This window comes from Falco cherrug, chromosome 8 (assembly GCF_023634085.1).
Source record: "Falco cherrug isolate bFalChe1 chromosome 8, bFalChe1.pri, whole genome shotgun sequence".
NCBI classification, from domain to species: Eukaryota; Metazoa; Chordata; class Aves; order Falconiformes; family Falconidae; genus Falco; species Falco cherrug.
This window is the reverse complement of record NC_073704.1, coordinates 63,751,408-63,774,433: the sequence shown is the minus strand read 5'-3', so window position 1 is coordinate 63,774,433 and position 23,026 is coordinate 63,751,408. Positions and strand designations below refer to the sequence as shown.

The window sequence follows — 23,026 nt, the reverse complement described above, 5'->3', positions numbered from 1 at the left end:
TTGGGGTGGGGCTTGGAGCTTTAGCTGTGTTGTAATTAGGTTATGACTATATTTGTGGCTCTCCTTGGTGCAGGAGGCTGGAGCTTGTGTTGCAGGTGATCTAGGAGCACCCGAGTAGACAAGGAAGAGTTTGCTGGGCAGAGCTACTCTCGGTAAGCTCTCCCTTGTGTGTTCTGTGGGAGGTGGTTACATTATGCAGTTAGATTAGATTAGCATCCTGCACCTAGCATAATTTAGGGATGTTCAGGCCACGAACTGGTTCTTGAAGGACAATCCTCACCAGCAACAACAGCAAAGATGGGGCAGCAGGCTCTGACCCTGCATGGGGAGGGGAGCATGGAGCCTCAGGCCATACTCAAAAGTTATCTTGATTCCTTAACTCTCCCTGTGGCTGGTTCGTGCACTGCCTGGAGAAGCAGCCCTGAGGGTGGTGTTTGGGGAGCAGCTCAGCTAGGCAGGTGTGCGTCCAACAGCCAAGAGAGAGGGCTGAGAGTGTGCCCAAAGCTGCTGGGAGGATTTCTGCTGTGCCCTCAAGACCTGCGTTGTAGCTGCTGTCATTCTGTGCAGGCAGTAGGTTTTCTGCAGCTCTCACGGGTAATGGGTTGCAAAAAGGGCTTGCTCTTCTTGAGGTGGTCCAAAATGATCTCAGCAGTCCTTTCCCCATGCAGAGTCTGCATTGTAGGGAGAAGCATTTAATTTCTCTGCCCAAACTCGGCTCTCCGACTGGAAGTGTGCAATGCTCCGAAAGATGGGATGAGGAGCAAAGATGAGGACACAGTGGCTGATGGGCAAGACTGGGGAAAGCCTAAGAAAAAACCAGAGCAGCAGACAGATTAGAGGTGTAGGTCTGGTCCAGTGACCCAGCTGCACGACTGAGCACACGTGGCTCTGGTGAGCTGTCCCTCAGCGGGTGCACCGCAGCAGAGGGCACCACAAAGCAAGAGAAACCGCTGCGTGCTAACAGCTTGTGCAGTGCGAGCGCCTTCGTGGGTACAGAGGCTGCGGGAGCTGGCGATGGGACGGGCTTTCTGCTCCCTGTGGGAAGGGCTGACAGGCCTCTGCCGCCTGCTTGAACTCGCCATAACGACGGGCTGCGCAGGGGCCACGGGCGCTGGGCACCCGGCGCGGAGCGTTCAGGGCTGCCTCAGCGCCACACGCCGGTGCCTGGGGGGGCTCCCCGGGACGCACAGGGAAACGGGTCTGACTGGGGGGGTCTGGCTCCTGCAGAGGATGCTCCTGCCGCTGCTGTCACAGCCGAAGTCAGGCTGCTCTGTGCCGCGGGTGACGCTGCGTGGCCGTGTCACAGCCCCCTCCACCCGCGGGATGTCACCGGTGCGCCCTGTCACCCCTAACCCCCTTCAGGGAGGCGGGGGGACCCCCAGGGGCGGGCCGCAGCCCCTCCCCCCCCCCGCAGCCCCTCTCCCCCCGCGGCGGGGCCGTAGCCAGCCCACCCCCTGCCGCGGGCCGGCCGCAGCCCCGCTCCCAGCCCCCTGCCGTGGGAGGGGCCGCTCCCGCTCCTACCCGCCCCCCGCCGGTGCCGGTGCCCGGCCCCCGGTGCCCCGGGCGGGCTGTCGGGCGGTGCCTGTGGCGGGCGGAGGGGAGTTTCCAGGAAGTGGCCATATTGGATCCATTCAGCCGCATCCACCCGCGGCGGGGAGAGCCGCGCCAGCCCCGGCCATGGCCGCCACCGACCTGGAGCGCTTCTCGGTGAGCAGCCGCGGGCCGGCCCCGCTCCCCCGCCCGCTCTCCCCGGGACGTAACTTGCGCTTTCTCTTTTTCTTCCTCGGGGGAAAATAATAGTACTACTAGTAACCGTGTAGCCGGTGGCGGGGCCGGGGCAGCGTGGGGGATGCGGCGGCGGGGAGCCGGGAGGAGCCGGCGGCGGGGGGTCCTGGGAGAGGGGCCAGGCGGCGTCCCCGGCCTGGCGGGGTGCGAGGCCGGCCCTGCGGGAGGGTCCTGCTGCGGGGCTGCGAGGCCGCGGGCTCGGTCTGGTGCTGACAGCGGGGTGGCGGTGTGGAGGAGAGCCCTTGGTGACGGCTGCTGGGGTGGCCAGAGGGCTCCCGGGGGGTGGCCAGTGTCCCTGGGTCTGCGGGGTCGAAGTATCCCGCACAGAGGGGCAGAAAGAAATAGGGTCAGACCTTCCTACATACGAACTGTTTACATACCGCTGGTACCTAAGCACTGAACCAGTGAGTAAGTTAACGGTGTGTATGTAATACTGTGAGAGAGACGCCGATGCCGACACGGGCAGAGCAAACCCTCGAGGCTAACTGGTCGCTGAGGCAATGTATGGAGAATGCTGTACAGCAAATATGGAGCGTGACCTGTGCACCGCACCTCCCCGCAGCTCACATGTTGTATAACTGCTATCGGAAGTCAATCTGCCGAAAATCTGTGTCGGTGTAAATCTACTTGTCTACCGCTTCAATTTTGTGGTGTTGTTGGAAAGCCATGCTAATTAAATAGCTTGGCGATGCGTCTTGTAGTCTTTCAGAGCTAAAAACGTTTTTACTGCATTAAATAGCATAGCTCTCGAAAGTCAAAAATGTCTGGTGTGATATTGCTAAATAAACGAGAACAGCAGTGGCGGTTGTCTGAATTATAGGCATGCCGTTTGAGCACAAACAAGTCCCTGCTACTGTTTTCTCTGTAAACTACTTTTTGCCAAGAATCTCAAACTCTGCTTCATTTATTTGAATCCTGGCCCAAAAGTTTCCAGCTCAAGAATGAATTTGCAAGACTGTGACTTACTTAGAACTTGCATGAACGAAAATTGATTGTGGGCTTTTACTTAAGAAAGTAAATGCTTCTCAACTCTGGGGAGAGGGGATTAAGGTAAAGCCTCAGTGGCAAGGAATGGAAACACCGTAACAATCTCACTGCAATTCTTCCTGCGTTTGTATCGTGTATAAATACTTTTGATGTTTTTGGTGTGTCTGTGCAGGTTTTCTTAGGTGTTACAGGAACCTAAAATATTGCCTAGCCTGGGAGAAAATTAAACTTAATCTTGTGTTCTTTGGTGTGGGTACTTGAATGCTTGGTGTACTTGCGTCAGTACTCCATCAATTTTATTTAAAAAAAGAAATGGGGGGGGGGGAATGTTCCCAAAGGTGCTTGGCTCTCATTTGGAGCACCAAGGTGAGATGGCTGGGCTCCAACATGATTTTAGTGCCCAACTCCATTAAGAGAAAATCCGCTTACTTTGTGCAAGCGGCTAGGGTGAGTTTATAGGGGGCTGCAGGCCCTGTAGATCTGGTGATCGGCTGATCTTTGCCTTTGGCCTAGTTTGCCTTTTGCCTGGAGCCACGGATCTGGCAGAAGCAGGTGGGAGAGCAGCACCTCGTTGTAGGGCAGGGGACAGTCCCAGCTGTGCTTTCCTTTATCCTCAGCATGTCTCAGCTCTTGATGCTGTTCCTCCAGCAGCATCATGGAAACCTTGCTACTAAGGTGTTCAGAGTTGTTCTTTCTGCAGGGTTTACAGCTTCCTTGATGCCACTTGATATCACTGTGCCTCAGTTTCCTGAGCATAAAGTCTGTGTGGGAATAGCTCCTTACTGCCAAGAAGAGGTGATGATAAGTTCATTTATTTTTACTGTCTGTTTGTATCTGCAGTGGGAAGTAATGTTGAAAAAGCCTCTGAAGGAGGTTTTTGATACACAGTAAGTCATGCTATTCAGATTGGTGAAGCTATTTATAAGTGTCCAGCTGACACTGACATCCTGGAATGTAGTGACCCTTAGGTTTGGATAATGTGTTTTCAAAACTCCCCAGATGCATGCTTCCCTTGTACAGTCCTCCAGAATGCCTCTGTCTCCAGCACAATAAAATAAAGTTCTCTTGGAGTGTTGCTGTTGGAAATGACCAACAAAAGCAAATGAAAGGAAGCTCGCCCATAGAAAACTGCCTCTAAGGCAGCAGAATCACACCAGCAGTGCTCAAGACTGCCTTTGTTTTTTGTGAATGTAGTGCTTGTGAGGGAGATTGGCTTCAGCCCCTGGAGACTGAAGTTTTCTGCTGATCTGTCCTGAGAATGTGATTCGCCACTGACTGCAGTGTTCAAGGGCTTGGTCTGCAGGCATTGCTTCTAGGTACCTGGGGCCAGTTGTCTTCGGTACCGTTACTGCCGGAGTGGAAAGCAAGCTGATAAAATTTGGTTTAATTATGAAATACTTCAATTTGTCATTAAAGCTCGGAACTTCTCCATTGCCTGCTCTGGCCAGTGCTGAGCTAGCACACGTGATGACTGTGTGCTGGAGCAGACGCTGGCAGTATTAGCAAGGATGTTGTGTTGAGTGGGAAACAGCCCAACCACCACGTGCAACTGGAAGCCAGAGAGTGCATGAAATGCAGTGAGGAAATGCAGAAGCTCTGGAGAAAGCTAGAAAAGCTGCCACGGCAGGAGAAGTGAGGGAGAAGTGACTAGAGATGCCTAGGAGAGTAAATGGGATGAGATGTGAGACCAAGACTGTAAGACTGTCTTGCTTTTGAGAAGCTTTTTGAAGCCCTCAAATCTGTTGCTTTCTCTCTTTTTAAATAAAACCCATCGACCTCCCAAAATGCTGTCATTAACTCTCTGCATTAACCCGTTGTCTGATTTGGAGGTGCAAAGGCAGTTGCTTGGGCTCTAAACTGAGCAGCTGTGTGCTCTGAGATGCATGTATGTGAGGAGGAACAGGTGTCCTCGGCTATAAGGCTAGGCTGACATAAGGATTTAACATTATGCTCTAAGTTTTGAAAATGTTATGGTTGATTGCTTTGTGTGCATGCTGTGACTGTGTGTATGGATGAGGGATTTGTGAACATCGACGCGAAGTGAAGGGAGGGCGGGATGCGTGCACATAGCTGTGTGTGAGGTGTGGTTGTGCAACAGCTGTCTACACACAGTCCTGGAGAAGATGTCCCTTGGTGTTAGTAATTGATAGCTAGGCTTTTACTGGTAGCTTTTCTATAAATTAGTGCCCCTTAGAAGATCTTACATGAAAAAATCCTACCACTTTATGTAGAGGAAAGCTGAATAACATCTTCCTCGCTGGAAACAGACAATGGTGGTGGGTGGGGTTTTTTTTTTGTCATAGCAAGCAGCTGAGTTGGGGGGGTCTGGCCAGTTCAGCAGGTCATCCAAGTGTTGCCTGTTTACACACCACTGCCTTCTTGTGACCTGCTCCCAGCTCTGCTGTAACTGCCTGTGTTGTGATAAATTTCATGCATTTCTGCTGCTGCTGTTTTCTGTAAGCTCTCCTTTTCTCTTACTGACTGCACAGCCTAAACCAGCTCCTCCGTGTGCTGGAGTTACACATCAGTCCATGAAAGATGGGCATGAGGAGTGGGCTGAGAACAGCTCTGTGTGCCATGGCTGGGCAGAGAGGTTGCCACAAGGCTTACCACTGTAGGTCCTAAACATAGGCTTACATTTTCTTTTAATCAAACTCCCAAGGAAAACATTTCCATGGCTCAGTTCCAGTGGAAACTGGCGTTGGTTTGGGTTGGGACATTCCCCCTGCCCTGTTTTTTGCCCAGCCAGTGTTACCATTTGGAAGTTCTGGGGTTAAATTTCCTTGTCTCTTTTTTATTGTTCAGTTATTTTACCTTTAGCCTGGAAAAACTCAAATGATCCCCCATGCAGCGTGGAACAGAAGTGACAGATTTTTCTCCAAGCTGGTAACATGCACCAGGAAGCAAGCCCAGTGGGAGCAGCCCTTTCCCTCCCTGCCCTGGCCAGCCCTTCAGCCTATAGTGTATGCTTTTTTGGGAAGGAGGGATGGAGGAAATGGTCCTCCACTGGAGGAGACAAATTGGTGGTTGCCTCTCCAAGCCCCACGTTCCCTCCCTGGGAGGCTTGCCTGTGCTCATACAGGAAGACAGCTCTGACTGTTTCAACCGCAGGACCAATTAGGTCAACCACAGTCCATCACAGTTAAACACTTTTTTTGAATATATGTGCTGGGAACAAATATGTGCCCAGAATTTTTTTTTTTTTTCTTTCCCCACTCTGGTGCTGTTGCTGGCAGTGAATCTGGAGCGTCTCTTCCTTTTGCAGCAGAGATGCAACATGTTGTTCTGCGTGGGAGCTCCAAAGCTGCTCTTAACCGCTCGTAATCACAGTGAGCGCTGAGGCAGTGGGTGGAAGGATGTGAGCTGGCGAATGCTGAAGCCGCATGTGCCCTCTGCATCGGCAAAACAAATGAAAGCCTGAAGAATAACTCTTTCAGGAGGCCGGCACGGTGTCAGGGCTTGTCATCAGCACTGTGGTGGCAGCTGTCAGCCAGTCTCTAGTGTTGTTGGAAGGCCAAAAGCTCCCTAAATATCTTCTGTAGCAGAATACCAGTGCTGTCGCCAGCTGCGGGGAGAGACACAGCCCTGTCGCCGAGTGCCCCCACTGTCTCCAGTCCTGTCGTCTCGAGGCACCACCATGCAAACGAAGCACTCTGGGGACTGGGCTGTTTTTCTGTCTGCAGGAATGACAGTTGTGCTCGTCTCCTTCTCATGCTCCTTTGGCTCGGAGGTTGGGAGGGGAAGAAATGGCGTGATGCTGAATCGGCTTTTCCTGGGTTGTGCAATTAAGAGGAGGAATTTGGGAGGCCATGGAACTGAGGGAGAGATGCAGGGTGTGGGCACACTGTTTGCACCCTGCCTGCATGGGGTAGGGGCACAGTTACATGATTAACTTTGATTATTCAGAACATGTCCTGGGCACGTTATAGGCTGTGGATGGGAGAAGCTGCCCTGCTGCTTTCAGATTAGCTGCAATCCTTAGAAATAATGTCCTGTCCTCTGTTTTGATGAGAGGGAGCCTGTGTGTTCGTGCTTAGCCTGCCTGTTTCTCCCCTTCCCCACATCTGTGTAGCTGCAGCGAGCACTGGGTTTATGCTTGAAGCTTTGCATTCATATTCACGTATCATAAAAGTATCAGACGGGTAAGAGAGCCTACCTCTGCTCTGAGAGCAGCTCAAGTGAGACAAAAATACTGAAGGAGCTGCTTCTCCTCAGTCCCAGCCACATGCTTTCCTTCCAGAGTCTCATCTCTGCTGTAAGTGGCCATGCTGTCCTCCAACTTGTGACATCTGGATGCAGAATTGGAGCCAGACAGGGAATTGGCACCCTCCAAAACAGGGTGACAGTGGAGATTTTCAGAGGGCTGGGGGAGAACAGTGCTGGTGAGAACGGCAGGACTCCCGGACATGTCCCTGGTCACCGCTCTCAGCTTGCGGGTCGACCAGAGCCTGTGGGGTCGGGGTTGTGGAGGCACCACTTTGTTTAGATGTTCAGATTCCTTTGTGAAGCCAAAAAGTGTCCATCTCCCCCACACATGAAATTCCAGAGATGTCAGACAGCTAGACAGCGGTTCCCAATGAGCACCCTGCCTCAGGGCTCTTGCCCTCTCTGGCTTGCACAGCCTCCAAACCAGATTGTCGCGGGGAGCTGTGGAGAGAGCGAGCCTGGGCTGGATTTCCATCGAGGGGCTTGGGGCTGCTCCTGTCCGCTCCTTGCTGCCGCACGAGGTGCTGCGATGAGCCTGTGCCACCGCTGCATTACGTGCACAAGGAAACATTCGGGGAATGCATCCAGAGTCCTCCACAGCAAGGAGCATTCTGGCTGGCTCCTGCCGTAAGAGAGAGGCAGGACACGTCCCTCGACTTTTGCTTGGCTGAGTTCATGTCTGCCTGCAAAGGGCTGTACAGGCATGCCTTCAGCCGTGGGCCAGGGTGAAGCATGATCCCAGAGCGCCTGGTGTTCACACTGGAAAACTGAACCTTCCTGCAGCAGCCACAGCCAGGGTTGTTCGGGTCGGTCGCTGGGAGAGGAGACCAACCAGGCAGTGTCAAATAGTGTCTGTTCCTGCAGGTACCCGGTACGTGCCGGGCAGCCCCGTGATTGTGGGGCAGGGAGGCAGCGCTGGGTGTCTAGTCCAGACCCCGCTGGCAGCAGGCTGCTCCAGGCCTTGGATTCTCATCCAAGTTGATCCTGGCTTTCAGCTCTGCTACAGTAAAAGGGCTGTCGGAGCCAGCCTGCCAAGAACGTTCTGCTTCCCCCAACGTTCCGCTTCTGCGGCAAAGGTGTTTCTAGCTCATAGTCATGAATATAGGATTATTCCGTATTTTCGTACAGAATGAATCGTCCTTTCAGCCTATCTTTTTGCTAAATGTGTGTTTCAGATAGTTTTCTCCTTTCTGTTGCCTTGAGTCTTCAAATTAAAGGTGTTCTGTGCTAATACACTTTGAGGCTTTCTGGAGGCGCATGCTAATAGGATACAGAGCAGTCAGCATATTAGCACAATGACTCTAGTTCAGCTCTTGGGGCTGCCTGGCTGTGCTATGTAAACCTTCTCTTTTTGGTGTCTTCCAGGCAGTGTCACAAAGAGACTTGTCCAGTAGTTGCAAGAGCTGTCTGTGGAGGTCCTGTGAGATGGTTGCATAAGGCAAACTGGGGAAAAAGGATATGGTGGTGACCAAAACTCTTGGGTTCCCATTAGATCTCTGTTTCCTTGTCTAAAAATATACTGAGTAATAGTATTTATTGTAATCAGGCAATAAATTCTGAAAATGTATGTGGGAATTAGCTCTGTTTATTTTAAGTGGTAACTAAAACAAGTGATCTTGGTGGCTGATAGCCAGCATGGCTTGTTCGGCATGATGGGGATCCAGATCCTTTTCCCTTCTTCAACATTTCTTTTAAACTGCCCCAAACCTTTTCTGTGGCACCACTCCTTAGGGGTAAGCACCCAGTTTCTCTCTTGGCTTTGTCCCACAGCCATTTGTATTTGCCATATTCTCCTCTTCCTTGTGGCAGGACAGTGGGGAAAGGAAGAGATCCTGCTGGTCAGATCAGTTGAGTGCAAGCTGGGAATGCATCTGCTGCCTTGGGTGGACTTGGGAAAGCCTCTAGCTAGATAAGTGGATAAGATTAGTCTCTTGTCAGGGTTAATTGTGAAGTTTCATCAAATTAAAAGCCTCAGCAACTTTTGAATAAATAATTTTGAAAAGAAATGAACCAGAGTAGTCTGGTGTGTTCTCATTTATCTGTATTTTGCGTTGTTTTTAAACAGACTGAAGGAAAAGTTATGTTTGTGTTTTGGAGTTCACTTTCTTGGTTTTGAATAGTGTATGGGGGGTGGAATTCTCAGGCTGATGAGAAGCTGAACTTTCTCATCCTTTAAGGTCATTTTGGAGGAAATGTCTCTCATTTTTGGTTCCATAGTTTTCTCTGTTTTAACCAACTTTCCTTATTCTCAAAGGCAGCATTCATGTTTGCAAAACATTGTGTGCATAATGCCTGACAAATCCTGTTTGGCTCCTTTGTAAACTCTTATCCAGTACTTGTGATAGGGACAAACTGCATGTTTTATCCTTTCTTAATTAAGAAAGACCCCAGATTAATTAATTAGGCTTCATAACTGTTATAGGGAAATCAGTAAATAACACCTTAAGGAAAGGAAGCATATGGGAATTTTGCTTTTAGTGTAAAAAGTCAGAGGAATTTAAGCCAGAAACAGTCAGTTTGTTTGCAGAAAATTAAAACTGATGTTGCATTCACAGGCTGTGAATGTATCATCTTGGATGTATGTTGTACAAGAAAAGATGGGAAGCTTTACTCTCCCTTCAAACTTGGCTCTGAACATCAGCAAAAACTGATGTTTTAAGCCTGTGCCAATTAATTTGATTCTGTAGATGTGTGTAGAGTTTTTATTTTGTGTTGTGGTTTGTTTGGTTTTTTTGTTTTCTTCTTTAAAGGAGGAAAGGCTGCTGGGACTGGAGCAAGCTAAAGGCAGTGCCTGCAGTTCAGCTGTCTACTTGCAAATGTTAAAGCAAGTGGGCTGATGCAGAAGGGGGTATGTTGCGCGTGCAGATCCCTGCTGCTGGGTGTGCTTGGCGTCCAGTGTATTGCTGGGACATCATCAGTACAAGGTGTGCCGCAGGAATCAAAACACTGCTTTGGCACCATGGCTTCGATTCAGAAAAGCAGCTAAGGAGTTTGCCTGAGGAGTTCCTCTCTCAAAAGGAGTTTCGCTTTCTCACTTGAATCCTAGTCCACCTTCTCATGGGTAGGTGACTACAGTGTGTGTTCAGCACGCTGGGTTTTTACAGGTGTGCATCAGAGCTTTTTCTTCCCCAAGACTAGCCTGGGGCACATGAGACATTGTGAAACACTGATACTGGACCAGTGATTTTTTTTTTTTTTTTTTTTTTTTTTTTTTAATTCTTGTTTTCCCAAGATGTTGAGAATTGCTCTTTGCAATGCGCTTGCTGGTCTCATAAAAATGGGTCCAAAAGCTTTCAAGAAAGGTACCACTTCAGGCAATGTAACCTTTAGTCAGCCCTAAAAGAGAGATCCTTAGCTTTTGAGTCATCTTGCCTCTAATGTAAAGTGGCTTTCATATTTATCTGGCTTGTCTTGGTGGTGACTCCGTATCTGGTTTCTTCAGTGATGTTTTTGCCTGCCTGGAGTGCAGCTGGGAGCCAGGAGGGATATGAATAAAGGCTCAAGTGTCTGGGAAAATTCTTGGCATTCTTAGGAGAGCGGTTTAAAGGGGGGCTGGGAATTGTGTTGTTTTAGCGTTTTAGGTTTTTATTGGGAGACTTCAGTGTGGGCTGGGAGCTTGTGAGCGTGCAGCTACTGGAGATGACTGGCTGATGTAGTGTCGTGTACGTGGAGGGATGGCTCAGACGTGGCTGAGCTCTGTGTTGGAAAAGAGAAGGAAGTGACAGCCACGGGGCTTTGCCCTGCTGTTGCTGGCAAGAGCAGCAGCGTTGGGCATTTACAGTTCTTTAGGGCTGCTGCAGTGAGGAAAACACTGTTGCCCTCCCTGCACAGGCATAGCGAAGGCAGAGTTGCTTACACCATCTCAGATGTGTCCTGTTGGTTTGGCCACGTACCACCACCAGACCGGGCCGGAGCAAGAGGTAGCAGAGAAGTTGAAGCATAGCAGGTTGCTATTGTAAGACAAGTGGTACATCAGCATAAATCCCACATCTAAAATTTTCTCTGTGGCCTTATTTTTTTCTTGCTTTCTTCTTCCCCCAGCCTGTTATTCACTGCTCCACAATGGGGAGCTGGAATTTTAAGCACACGCTTAAGATGAACTGAAAAACTTGAGAATTGAGTATGTGCTTGTGCTTTGCAAATCTGCTTGAGATCAGATGGCATCTAATGTGACAACTTCAGCCTAAAAGGTGCTGAGATCTCCGCTGGCCAGCCTCAGCTGAAGGCACTGGAGATGAAAGGAAGCACACTAAGGCACCAACGAAGTTGTGCTTACTACCCCTGAGCCCCTCTGTTAAGACTTCCTATGCTCAGCATCCTCTGACTGTTGTTAGACAGCCTCAAATCTGATCTCATCACTTCTCTTGGGCCATTTCTTTCTGCTTAGTAGAGTGCAAAGAGCCAGTTCATGCATTGACGCTGTAATACACCAGTCTTTAGCTTGTGAGTACAAGAAGAAGATATTTTGATGTGTGACAGTGTCTGTTTTGAATGTTGCCAACACCATAAAGGTGCTTTTCAAATGTCAGGTGTGGTGTTGCTGTTACTGCCCCATAGCTGCTGAGCTTGGCAGAAGGAATGTTTTCTTTGTGGAAACTTGAGTCTGTACTTGCTGCTGTTTCTTTGCAAATGTCAAGTGGCATTTGTTGACCAGTACTCGGGGATGGGGTGGGATCTTCTGAGAGAGGTGATCTGCTGGATTTTTCTGCATTAATCGAGAAACTGGGCCAAGCCCCAGGGAGTGTCTGCTTGGACAAAGAAGCTGAATTTGGCTTCCAATGCTGTTTGCCAAGGTCTCTAGGCAAGTACTTAACTGCTCCATGACTCAGTTTACTTGTGAAATGACAATAAAACAACCAGCCGCCTCTGTAAGAAATCTTGTGGTGATGGGTGTTTGGGGGAGGTCCCCTCAGCATCACACAGTTGTGCAGTTGGGGTAGGGGTGCTGGAGCAGACCTCCCCTTCCATGGTTTGTGGGCAGTTTGGCTTGTCCTGCTGCCTGAGCTGCCTGGTCCGAGAAGGGGCCAGGCAGTGCCTGTGGCTGGCAGCGTGGCTGCTCGGGGTGTCAGCATCCATGAGCCTGTACACAGGACCAGCTTGCTCTGCCAGAGCTCATACAATCCTTCTGCTCAGTTGCAAATGAGACTTCCTGCATCAGGACCGAATAATTTCCTGATACCATGCATTTCCACTTGGGATGCAAGGGAATAGCATCCTACAGACCCCACTGGTATGTGTGTTAGTCTCTGTGTTGCATTTGCTGTTGTGGATTGTGGACAGGGAATCAAGACGGTGAAGTCATAGCTTTGTGACTAACAGCAGTCCCCAGCTGTGCCGGGTGCCGAGCCAGCCCCTGCAGAGCAATGACCGCTCCGTCCCACCACGGGAGTGCTGCCAAAGGTGTCTTGGCCGTGCGGAGCAGGGCCCATGGGAGCACTCTCTCCTCTTCCTCTTGCTGGTCTCTGAGCCACACTGGTTGGGGAGCTGCAGTCTGTCTGCTAGCACTGTTTTATCTTTCTGTTTTGATTTGATTGTAAATGGGAGAGGAGAGGATCTGTCTGTGCTCTGCACATTGCAGGGTGCCTGGCACACTGATCCCGGGACTCCACGTATGTGTGTGCTACCGCAGTGCAAAACGATGTGCCCGTGGGTATATCCAGAGCTACTGCAAGGCATTGGTGTGAAGGTAACAGACGGTACCCAGGTTGGAAGGGGACCTGTGCTGCAAAGTCCTGGAAGATTCAGTATTATTTAAAGTCAAGGTGTCATCCAGGATTGAGTAATTCATAACCAAAAGTGTGCCTTGGTAGTGGGAATTGAAGCACTATGGGAAAGCGCTGTGTAGATGTTGTGTTGTTGCCTCTTGCTATTTTTTCTGTGTGTGAAAAACGTAAATGGCAAAAGCCCAGGAAGAGAGGGACCTGAAATACTGCTGCCTGTGAGCTCCTGGAACAAGAAAGCTCTCATCTGAAAGGCTGTGCTTCCCCTGTGCATGGGGCTGGCGTCTGGGGAGCCTCAGCCTGGCCACAGCTTGGAGACAGCCCGGGTCAGCCGTGTGAAGGTGCTGGAGGGAGCATCTGGGAGCAGCACGTGCCTTTGCCTTGAAGGTCATTGCTCAAGTGTGTAAGCCCTTTTCATTTAGCAGAAAGAAGAAAGGACTGACTTTCCCCTCCTCTTTCCTCTGTAGGCTTTTGCTGTTTTGCCTTGGAAAATGTCAGCTGTTCATCTTTCTCACTCCCGTTTTGTTGGGCTGTAGAAATAGGAAAAGGCACCTTGGGTACAGAAAAATGCTGTGCTGTTCCTCAGTGTATTAAACCAGGAGTCTTGTACGCTGATGACTGCTGTAGCAGGGCTCAAGATTTACATTGCAACTCCCATCATGCCAAGTTCAAAATAATAAAAAAACCCCCACATTTTAAAAAAATAAATATCACCATTTATGATGGTGGCATTCAGTTATGCTTTTGTTTACCCATATGCTTTCACCTGCTTCATTCAGGAAAACAAAACTGTGGGTTGTCTCAAGCAGAAAACACAAGCATATGTCACTGAAGAGCATTTCTTGTTGAGATTAATTGAAAGGTGATAAATCTCGACTTATTTTTAGGGTTTTTTTTAACCAGCTGATGTCAGAATGGTCTTTTATGACTGAATTCCACTCTGTTCATACTGCTCCTGGAGTGAAAGCAAGGAGAGGAGGGCCAGCATATCTAAAAGCTAAGTGAGCCACTCTGTTCTGCACCAGGAGCCCCAGGTAGGAGAGCTCTGCAGTGGAGGGGCAGCTGGATGTGGAGCTGATCTTGCTGCTGGCATCCCCCATGGGTCACGCAGGCAGAGACAAATAGCTGCTTTTCCTGGAAGAAGTTGCTGAAAAAAATGCAATGATGTAGAGTGAAACTGATGCCAATTTGGAGGTGAAGCATGAAGAGAAATTGATCAGATTTTTATTTTTTAAAGGATTGTAGGCACACTGGTCTATGCTGTAGCCTGTGCCACTTCTCCTCACAGGTTTCTTTTATCCCTCTGTCTACTAGGAAGAGCCTAATTAATATGTGAGTACTGTGTTGACTCTCTGACAGGGATCTGGATTTGGTCTCTCTGTTTCTCTGCTGCCTTTTCTTGTTTCACTTGCAATGAAGGGCCAAATAACATATCATCATCTACGGATGTGGTTTGTGGCCTGTCCCCGCAGCAATGCTACACGTGCCTGCAGCGATGCCACCTCTTGCTTCCTCCTAGCCCCACGGTCCTGCACAGCCACGGTCTGTGGGACCCTGCTGTGGATGGGCTGAAGAAGCTGATGTGGGTTGGAAATGCTGGTTTTAGTTCCCTGGGCAGCTTTATACTGGTGTGGCCACAGGAACAGGCCAGCATGCCGTTGTGCATCCCCAGCCTCCAGTGGACCGTTTCCAGGAGCTGGGGTGGCTCGTGCCTTACAGCAGGTTTGGAGCGCTGTGTTTGGAGGTTTGGTTTCAGTTCTTGTGGTGCTCAGTTAAGTGTGGCCATCTGTGCTACCAAGGGCACGTCTGTCCTTCTGCTGTGTGCCAGGAGAAGGGTCCCATGACGTAGCTGTCAGACCAGAGCCAAAGATCGATTTCGCTCTGGGATGGCTGTTGTTCCCGTGGCTGTGCCCTCAGGTGTCATTTGTGTGCCTGTTGCCTTGACAGACTGCTTCTCGGACCAGCCAGAGCATCTGTGAAAATGTTTAAGGGACTTTGGATCTGAAAATTAATAAATCCTGCTCTGACTTTCTGATGAATCTGTTGTTTCCCGTGAAATTCCAGATGAAAAATACAAATTATCCCCTTGTCTCTCTGCTTCAAGCCCTGAAGATCAGCTCAAGGCACAGAAGATCTTCAAAGAGCATGTTCCAAGGCTCCCTGTAAAGTAAAACCCTGGTAGCTGCCCATCATAGGATGCCATTAGTGACCCAAGAAGTCATGTTCAGGGCTGCAAGTGGCTGCTTATGGTGGGAGTTTGCACTCGGAGCCATCGCAAACACTTAATTATCATGTTGCGAAATGATCAAATGGGCTTTGGGAAAGCTTGGCTCGCCTCATGGTTATTTGCAGCCCCGGGATGGGGTCTGGTGGAAGGCAGGCTGTGAGCTGAGGGACCTAATTCTTACCAGGCGCTGGGGAGGGCAGGAGCGTTGCAGAGACCAGTGCAACTGGAAAGGGCAGGGCTGTGTTTCTGCCTGGCTCTCGCCATGGCTGATCTCTGCCACGTAACCTGCCTGTGCCTGTCCTGCAAGGCAGTTGTGTCGCTGGCACCAGATGTGGCAAAACTCCTACTGAAATTCTTAGCTTTTATTTAAAACAAAAACAACACCCCCTTACCCCCCTTGCTGCATTACTTTTTTTTATTACATTACCCTTATTTATTGCAGCATTTCTATTCTGGATTGGTTATTTATGCTGACTCTTGTGGGCTGGCTGCTTCTGCTGGAAAGAATTCAATTTTGAGTGTGACTTTGTTGTCTTCACTAGCAGGTGAACCGTATCAAGCTGTCCTTCAGCTACCCTGGGTGAGTGGGAGCGGGCCAAAAGGGTTAGTCATTGGGGGTGAGATTTGCAGATCAGCTGCAGGTAGGTGCAGGAAGAAGTGCAGGTGGCTGCTCATCAGGATGGTGGGTGGGTTCCTCTGCAGGGCAGGTCAATGCACCAAACAATGCAAGTGAGCAGAAAAATTAGTTGCAGTCACAAGGCTGTCAGGTTTCTAAGCTCAATGGTTTGGAGGGAAAGAATAAAACAGAAGGACTTTTTTTCCCGGTTCTTTTTCTTTGCGTTATTACTTTCCAGCAGTTGTTGCCGTTGTTTGTCCTAACACAGCAACAACAGCAAAATCCTTTTGGAAGCTGAATGACAGCTGAACATGCTGCAAGCACAGCAAATGTTTTTTAGCTTTGGTATTGGCATTGTCTTGAACTAGATTATTATCGCTGCTTACAGGTAAAAAAAAACAAGGAAAATGCATTTCAAGGTCACTGACAAAAATATTTCACTGAAGTTTGGCTCGTTGGTTGAGCAGCTTTAAGAGATGGCGAGCGGTTTTGAGTAAGTATTCTTGTCCCGTAATGAACAGCAACTGAACGCCAAAAAAAGAAGAGAAAAAGAAAGCCCTGTGCAAATGCGTTTGGGTTTCCTCCGGCTGAAGCATGACTGAGTTCTCAATGCAGCCTTGCCTAGCTGGAGCCTATTTTAAAATTGCGAGCAGTGGTGCTGCCTGTTGCCTGGAAACCTCCTCCCAGCCTTGGGCACTCTCAGCCTAATCATAGCCATCGCCAGCCTTTATTTATTTCCCATCCAAAATGTCATCCCAGGCTTCTGGTTTGTGTTTTTGTTTGCTTGTTTTTTTGTTTATTATTTAAAATGAAAAGACACAAAGTGTAACCATCAAACCGGGTGACTTTCTGTGGGAGCGGCGTGCTTGGCTGTCACTGTGGTGCAGTGCTGGGAACTGGTCTTTGAAGCTATGTGAGGTGGTGGCTCGGGGGGGGGCATGGGGTAGAGGAGAAGTGGGGGCTGAGAGCCTGAGGAAGCCCCACAAGCTCTGCCGATGCACACAGTGGCTTCCTGCACCTTGTGATAGTCTCCTCCTTAAGAGGAAAACCAAACCTCTGCAGCTCTGAGCCCTTTGCAGCACACATGCGGTGCAGTTCCCTTCCCTGCACAGCTGCACCGTCCTGTCCTGGATCCGCAGGTCAGCATTCAGCTGCCTGGATCAGCACGGACTCACCTTTCTCCCTGTGTGCTGGGGACTGTTCCCGCAGCTGGAGTCTGGATCTGTCCCTGCAGAGGTGTTAATCTGAGCTTTGGCATCTCTGCATGGTGACAGATGAATGAAAGAAAGTTTAACTTGGAAGTTTCCCTGTCTTAGGGGCCTTTTTTAATTCACCTAAACTCCTGTCCACCTTAAAACCGTAATTGATGCCATCTCTCCCACAGGAAAACTTAAAATGATTGCTGTTTCTGCTTAGTTAGTGAGCTCGATCGATCCTGATGGGATGACACGGAATTGATCGCAGGGGCCCAGCTGCGATTCGGTTGGGTTTCCAGGGGGAGTCCCTTGGGAGAACGCTGGGCTAAATCAGCTGAAAGCTGGTAACAAGTGCTAGCCAGGGCAGCCAGAAGGTTTGCATGTGAGGCATAGGAGCTGCTTCAGCTGTTCACAAGTTGTTCTTGTGATTGAAATGCTTTAGTTTACGAAGCTGAGAATATTTGTTCTACCAAAGGCAGAACTACAGGAGGCTTTGACTCGAGCTGCAGTTGGAAAAAGGTTTGCTTTTTGATTAGCAATCTTATTGCAGGCATAGAACAATATGCAAGGCTTATCATCTCATTTCTTGTATTTTCCTCTTGAGTTAATGTGAAGTTTGACAGCCAGCTTAGGCTCTTCTTGGTATGCTTGTCTTGCAGTCTTAGTGCTGGGACATTAAGTCCAAATTGTCAGGGACAGACAGAAGAACCAGAGCCAGGCAAAGGGCAGGCACTCTTGCCATCCCCATCTTCTACTGTGTGCTGGTGAAGAAGAAAAACAGCCGTTTGCCAAATAAGCTGTGAGTGTGGATTAATCACGCTCTGAAATAATCTATCTTTGCATCTCCATGGAAGGATAAGTATGCCGGAGAGGCTGCTGGATGGTGGTCTGGTCTCTGGGTTCAAACAGTGTTGCTTGGCTGTGTAGAGGTGGCAGTGTCTGTTGAAATACTTGTGCAAAGCCAAACTCTCCTGTTCTTTGCTAGAAACAGCACTTACCCTTCTGTCAACTCCTCTCTTCTGGACTTTATAGCTGATCTGATCTGATCTGCCTTTCTGTATAACACGGGGCATAGACCTGTTTCTCCTCAGATGTTTATTGTCTTAGTTCCTAAGCAAAGCTTCCTACAGGTGATCAGCTTCATCCTCCTCTGGGGGAGGAAGAGACAGAAGGAAGAGCAAAGTGCATAGAGGGGAGGCAGGAACAGGAACAGCAGAGAAACGGTGGAAAACTGTGGTCACAGATGGTAAAGCAAGAGGATTCCTCACCCTGCCTGTGCGACGAGCACCCCTGAATGCCTAAGCAAACAAAACCATGCTGCTTATGGCAGTAGCAAAGGAAAAATATGGAGTACTTGGGGGAAAACACAAAATCTGTCAAGCCGAATTTGGTGCGGGAGTTTTTAAGAAAGTGGAATAAAAAAGGACAAGGAGAAATTGAGTGCTAAATCACATGGTGGTGGGGTTTCCTTTGCTAATCTCTCCCAGCTGTATGTAGCTGAAGTCTATGCTAGTGTTTTCTTTGTAGCCTGGTAGCTTAGTTCTCCCAATTCCCCCTGAAGATGAGTATTTCCCCCTCTTTTCTGTTGCTGGCGGTGGGTTTGTGCTGTGGTGTGCCAAAACACAAGCTCATTTGGGCTGGAGGTTATGCAGTGCCCGGGAGGGTGCTTGTTTCTTGGGCTTGGTGGTTCCTCTCATCAGTCTGACTTGCCATCTTTATGCAGTTTGCTAATCTGGCTTCTTCCCCCTACCAGAACGAAGAGAAGAGGAACCTTTCCCTGGGGGGCCATGTTGGCTTCGACAGCCTCCCCGATCAGCTGGTCAGCAAGTCTGTCACACAAGGCTTCAGCTTCAACATCCTCTGTGTGGGTGAGCACAGTCCTCTGCAGCAGACGTGGGCTGAGCTGGCAGCGCGGTGAGGTTGGGACCAGGATTTCTTGTGTGTCCTGCTGTGCCATGGGGCTTGGCAGAGACTTTAAGCAAGTCAGAAATGCCTAACTATTTAAATAAACACTTTTTTTTTTTCTCAGTGAACTTCAACTCTCTGGAGCTTGATGCTTCTGAGTTGTGACTTTCACAAGTGACTATTGGAGATTGTTACCCAAAATTAGAGTTTTGGTGAGGGGGGTAGGGGAGGAAATGGGTGTGGGACTGTCCAGCCCTGCTCTGAGCTGAGCTACCCGTGCAGGTGCAGAAGCTGCAGAGAGCAGCAGGGAGGGCCAAGTGACTGAGCCTTGTGGGGCAAACCGGAAGAATTCCTGTAATCAGCGAGGTGTTGGGCATCTCCTTCACTGTGACAGCTGTGCAATAGGAAGCGTTAAGGGAAGGCTGTGTGTGGCAAATTAAGCACTTCCATTTGCAAACTGGGGTGGCTGGCATGAGCAGCTTCTTGGTGGATACGGTGTGCAAGCAGATGCAGTCAGATGCAGCGGTTAGCTGAGAGCTGCTGCTGATAATTCGGTCATGTCTGAGTGTGAGCCTGCACCCCAAAGTGGGGGATAAGAGGTTTGCGTTGGGGGCTGTGCCTGGTTGATGCTTTCCCAGCGTGGGTCAAAGGGCTTGAAGCATGACCATCCCTGTGCTAGGAAAGGGAGAGGGAGTGGAGCGTTCCTGGTTTTATTGATTGTAAAGTATTTATCTTGAAGATTATGAGCCGGTGCGAGGTGCTGACTTTTTAAAATAACCTTGTTACACTTTTTAATTTTGATATTGACATGATCTAGAAACCAATTCCTTCCAGTGATGAGATAAGCATTATTTTTACTTCGGCTGGTTCTTGTATTGTGTATCAGGCCTAAAGTACCGTAACCTGCTAAACCAGCAGAAATAGATCTAGAGGCAGCAACTCCTGCCTGGCCCTCAGTCTGCCTGAAGAGAGTATGGCTTTGTGTAGACTGTGCAGCGAAACGCTGACAGCTCTTGCAAGGTGCTTGTGCCATGCCTAGCCACTTCTGAATATCCAAACCACAAGCAAAAAGCATGGCTAGAATCACAGTTGAACTTCATAGGCTTGTTCCTTAGCAGAAGGGTAATTGCAGCAGAGAGCAGTATGTTTTTAATTAGTGCCATTCTTGGGCACACCAGAATGGATACTCTTAGTATGGCCAGATGAGCATGCATTTGTGAAACACTCATCTGGAAGAAATTAATGCTTTTTTTTTTGGTCAAGAGGAAAGAAAGAAAACCTTGTATCCCTGTTTGCCAGATCCTGCTTCCAGCTGTGCCCACAACTGCACAGGAGAATGTGGCTTACATCAGTAGTGAGTTCTCCATGTGACTCCTTTCAGATTTATCTGGAGCACCAGGCTGGCTTTATTTCCTTGCCCAACTCAGCCACAGCTGGTAGAAAGCGGTGTGTGCCTCTGCGCTGTTCTGAGCACCACGAGGTATTCATTCCAGATGTGAGAGGAAACCTCATTGTCGGACTTGCCTGTCCCCTCCAGATCGTGCCAGACACTCATCACTTCGTGCTGATCTGCAGTTACCTGGAGCTATTGCTGTGTTTGGGACATCCAACAACTGTCTCAGATAGTTCTTGTCAGTGGGAGCAGCTGAGTTTTACTCCTCCTCATCTGAAGGCTCAAAAGACTACTAAAATTGTGCTCTCCCCAGCTTCTCTGGTGCAAGATCCCAAGCAAAGCCAGGGTACATGGAGAGGAAAATAGTGTGTTTTGCTGTGCTGTATGGCCCTCGCTGGGGAGACAGGACCAAAGCGCTCTGTTAGCTTTGCATTAAGTCTGGGAGGCGTTCAAGAATGCAGCTAGACAATTACATGTCTGTCCAAAAGCAATTTGTAGTAACCTTTCACAGTATAATTTAGTTCTGCTCTGTCATTAATGTTCTTTTGAAGTACCTGTGACAAATTCATGCTGCAGTGAGCTGATGATTTCTCCTTCCTAGGTGAGACCGGCATTGGGAAATCCACGCTAATGAATACCCTCTTCAATACCACATTCGAGACGGAGGAAGCCAGTCACTATGAGAGTGCAGTTTGCTTGCGGCCACGGACCTACGACCTGCAGGAGAGCAATGTCCACCTGAAGCTAACAATTGTGGATGCGGTTGGATTTGGGGATCAGATAAACAAAGATGAAAGGCAGGTCTCGTGCCATCTGCTTGGCGTTTCTGGGCTTGCCTCTAATGCTTAGACATGGCCTGCCTGCAGCCCTGCCTGCAGTGTTGCAGAAGAGGTGTCCATGTTTCTGTTAATGGAGTAGCTCCGTTTCTGGGGACTGAGTGTTGAGGGAGTTGGGTGAGGAGCCAAAAAGGTCACAGGAGGTCTTCCCAGCAAAGAATGGTGTCCTCCAGGAGCGTGAGCAGTTAACAAGCTGTCCTTGGTGCCAGCTTGGGAATTATCTGTGCTGGCAATGATCAGTGTCTCTGGATCTGTCTCATTTAATTACACAGACATCTTGTTCAAGCTTCAGGTAGAGGCTTTCTGGGGCTCCAAGGTCTCTCCTTGGTCATGTTGCATTGTTGAAGCCAGATGGCTCAGCCCTGAGATCTGGGCAAAGTCTGATCTGGGGAAGTAGTTGTCCTTCCATGCTCCACTGTCCTTAGACTTTGCAGTACAGCTTCAGGAGACTCCAGCAGCCTTTGGATTCTAAAGGTCTGTGTGTAAATGACACACTTCCCTGTTGTACAGCTAAACTGTGTGAGTCTTATAACTACTTTTTAAGTGATATCATGGTGTGTCCAAGAGAACTCCTTAAGCCTTTGAATTGTTTACATTTGAACTCCAGTATCTGGCTTGCTAATGGTATGGTTTTAGTTACAGGCCGATAGTTGAGTACATTGATACGCAGTTTGAAAACTATTTGCAAGAAGAGCTGAAAATCCGCCGATCTCTCTTCAACTATCATGACACGAGGATTCACGTCTGCCTGTACTTCATCACCCCAACTGGGCACTCGCTCAAGTCTTTGGACTTGGTGACAATGAAGAAGCTGGACAGCAAGGTAAGGGTGGTCCCTCTTTCTGGAAGTGGTAATGCTGCTGTTGGTTGTCATGCAGAAGGTTTTGTTCCTTCCATTTAAGTGCTGGACTCCTTCGTGCATATTAGCTGAGCCATTTTTAGGACTCAGGTAAAACTTCATCTGCCCTGGTGGTTGCTGAGGTCTTGTGCTTTTTTTCTCACTGGCTTTCCTGAAAAATGTCAGGCGAAAAACCCGTTTTCCAGCTAGCTGTATAAAGTCTAGAGCGTCCGTTGCTGTAAGAGGCTTACCCAGATTTGTTCCTATTGATCAAAGCCATCAGCTGCAACTTTATTAGCTGCTCTTTACAGGTGCGCAGGTGAGGGTGCATTCCAGCTCCTGCCGTTGAACTGTGGGAACTGTGGAGTCACCTTTGGTGTCCTGACATGTCAGCAGGGACAAAGGGGCTCAGAGCCACCAAAACTGTAGGCATCCCAAGGTGGTCAGTGCAGAGGAGACGAGGGCTGCCAAGAAGCGTTGGCTGTGCATGCTGGAACACAGGGAGTGCGTGGTGGTGGTAGTGCCATATGATCTGGATAGGAGATCTTCTGAAAATGTAAATATGGTGAGAAATTTTCCAGGTCATAGGAATCCTAAAAGTGGGTTGTGAGAGGGTCTGGCTGGGTTTCCTTGTGCATATTATCTTCTGCCTTAGGGGGCAGTGGGTTACTTAATTGGCTACCACTGCTATTCCTGCAGCTCGGAGGAGGTTTCTGACATGCTCTTGGTTGTTCCAGCTGGCTTCCAGGGAGCTGCAGGAGGCTTCAGAGGTCACTAGTGGCAGCATAATTTCTTCTTTGCAAGAATTTCCTATCTTTCAGAGCAGGATTTTACCAGCAAGTGGTTCCTTTCAGATGGCAGATGCTGATCAGCCTGCAGAGAGGGCAGGCAAGGCAGCTGGGACCCTACAGTAACCAGGTATCCCCTGGACTCCATTGAAGGAATGCTCTGTGCTCTGGCTGTTGTCCATGTGCAGCTCTATCAGACTGTCCTGGTGGGTAGAGTTCCCCCTCGCAGAGCTCCTGCTGTTTGCCCTCGCCACCCAGGGCTGTTGGCCTGCTTTTCCTTGGCCCCACTCCAGAGCAGGCACTGGGTTCCCATTGCAGTGGGCTGTTTGTAACCGTGGTGGCTGTTACACTGACTTCATCGGGTATCTGAAAACTTTCCCTTAAGAAACTCTTGTCTCTTGGTGCAGTGCCAGCATTACGTGTTCCCAGAAATATGTTTGGAGGAAAGCTTTTGCACGATTCCCCTTGGCGCTGGTGGTCCCACAAAGCTTTTCTCTTCCTTTACTTCTGCATTCCCTACTTTTCACAT

At 49.3% G+C, this 23,026-nt stretch overlaps 1 protein-coding gene across 2 annotated transcripts in view; it reads left to right on the top strand.

Annotated features, from left to right (window-relative positions):
* Positions 1-1,543: 1,543 nt before the first annotated feature.
* SEPTIN8 (septin 8) overlaps positions 1,544-23,026 on the top strand; it is a 37,896-nt gene continuing 16,413 nt past the window's right edge. Inside the window, exons 1-4 of one of the 2 annotated variants that reach the window (XM_055717735.1) lie at positions 1,544-1,707; positions 18,491-18,605; positions 20,637-20,832; positions 21,508-21,694. In XM_055717735.1, coding sequence (XP_055573710.1) covers positions 1,678-1,707; positions 18,491-18,605; positions 20,637-20,832; positions 21,508-21,694 — 528 coding nt within the window. In that variant the 5' untranslated portion in view covers positions 1,544-1,677. Of the gene's footprint in view, positions 1,708-18,490; positions 18,606-20,636; positions 21,695-23,026 lie in introns of both variants that reach the window. The other variant, XM_055717734.1, reaches the window with a different exon arrangement.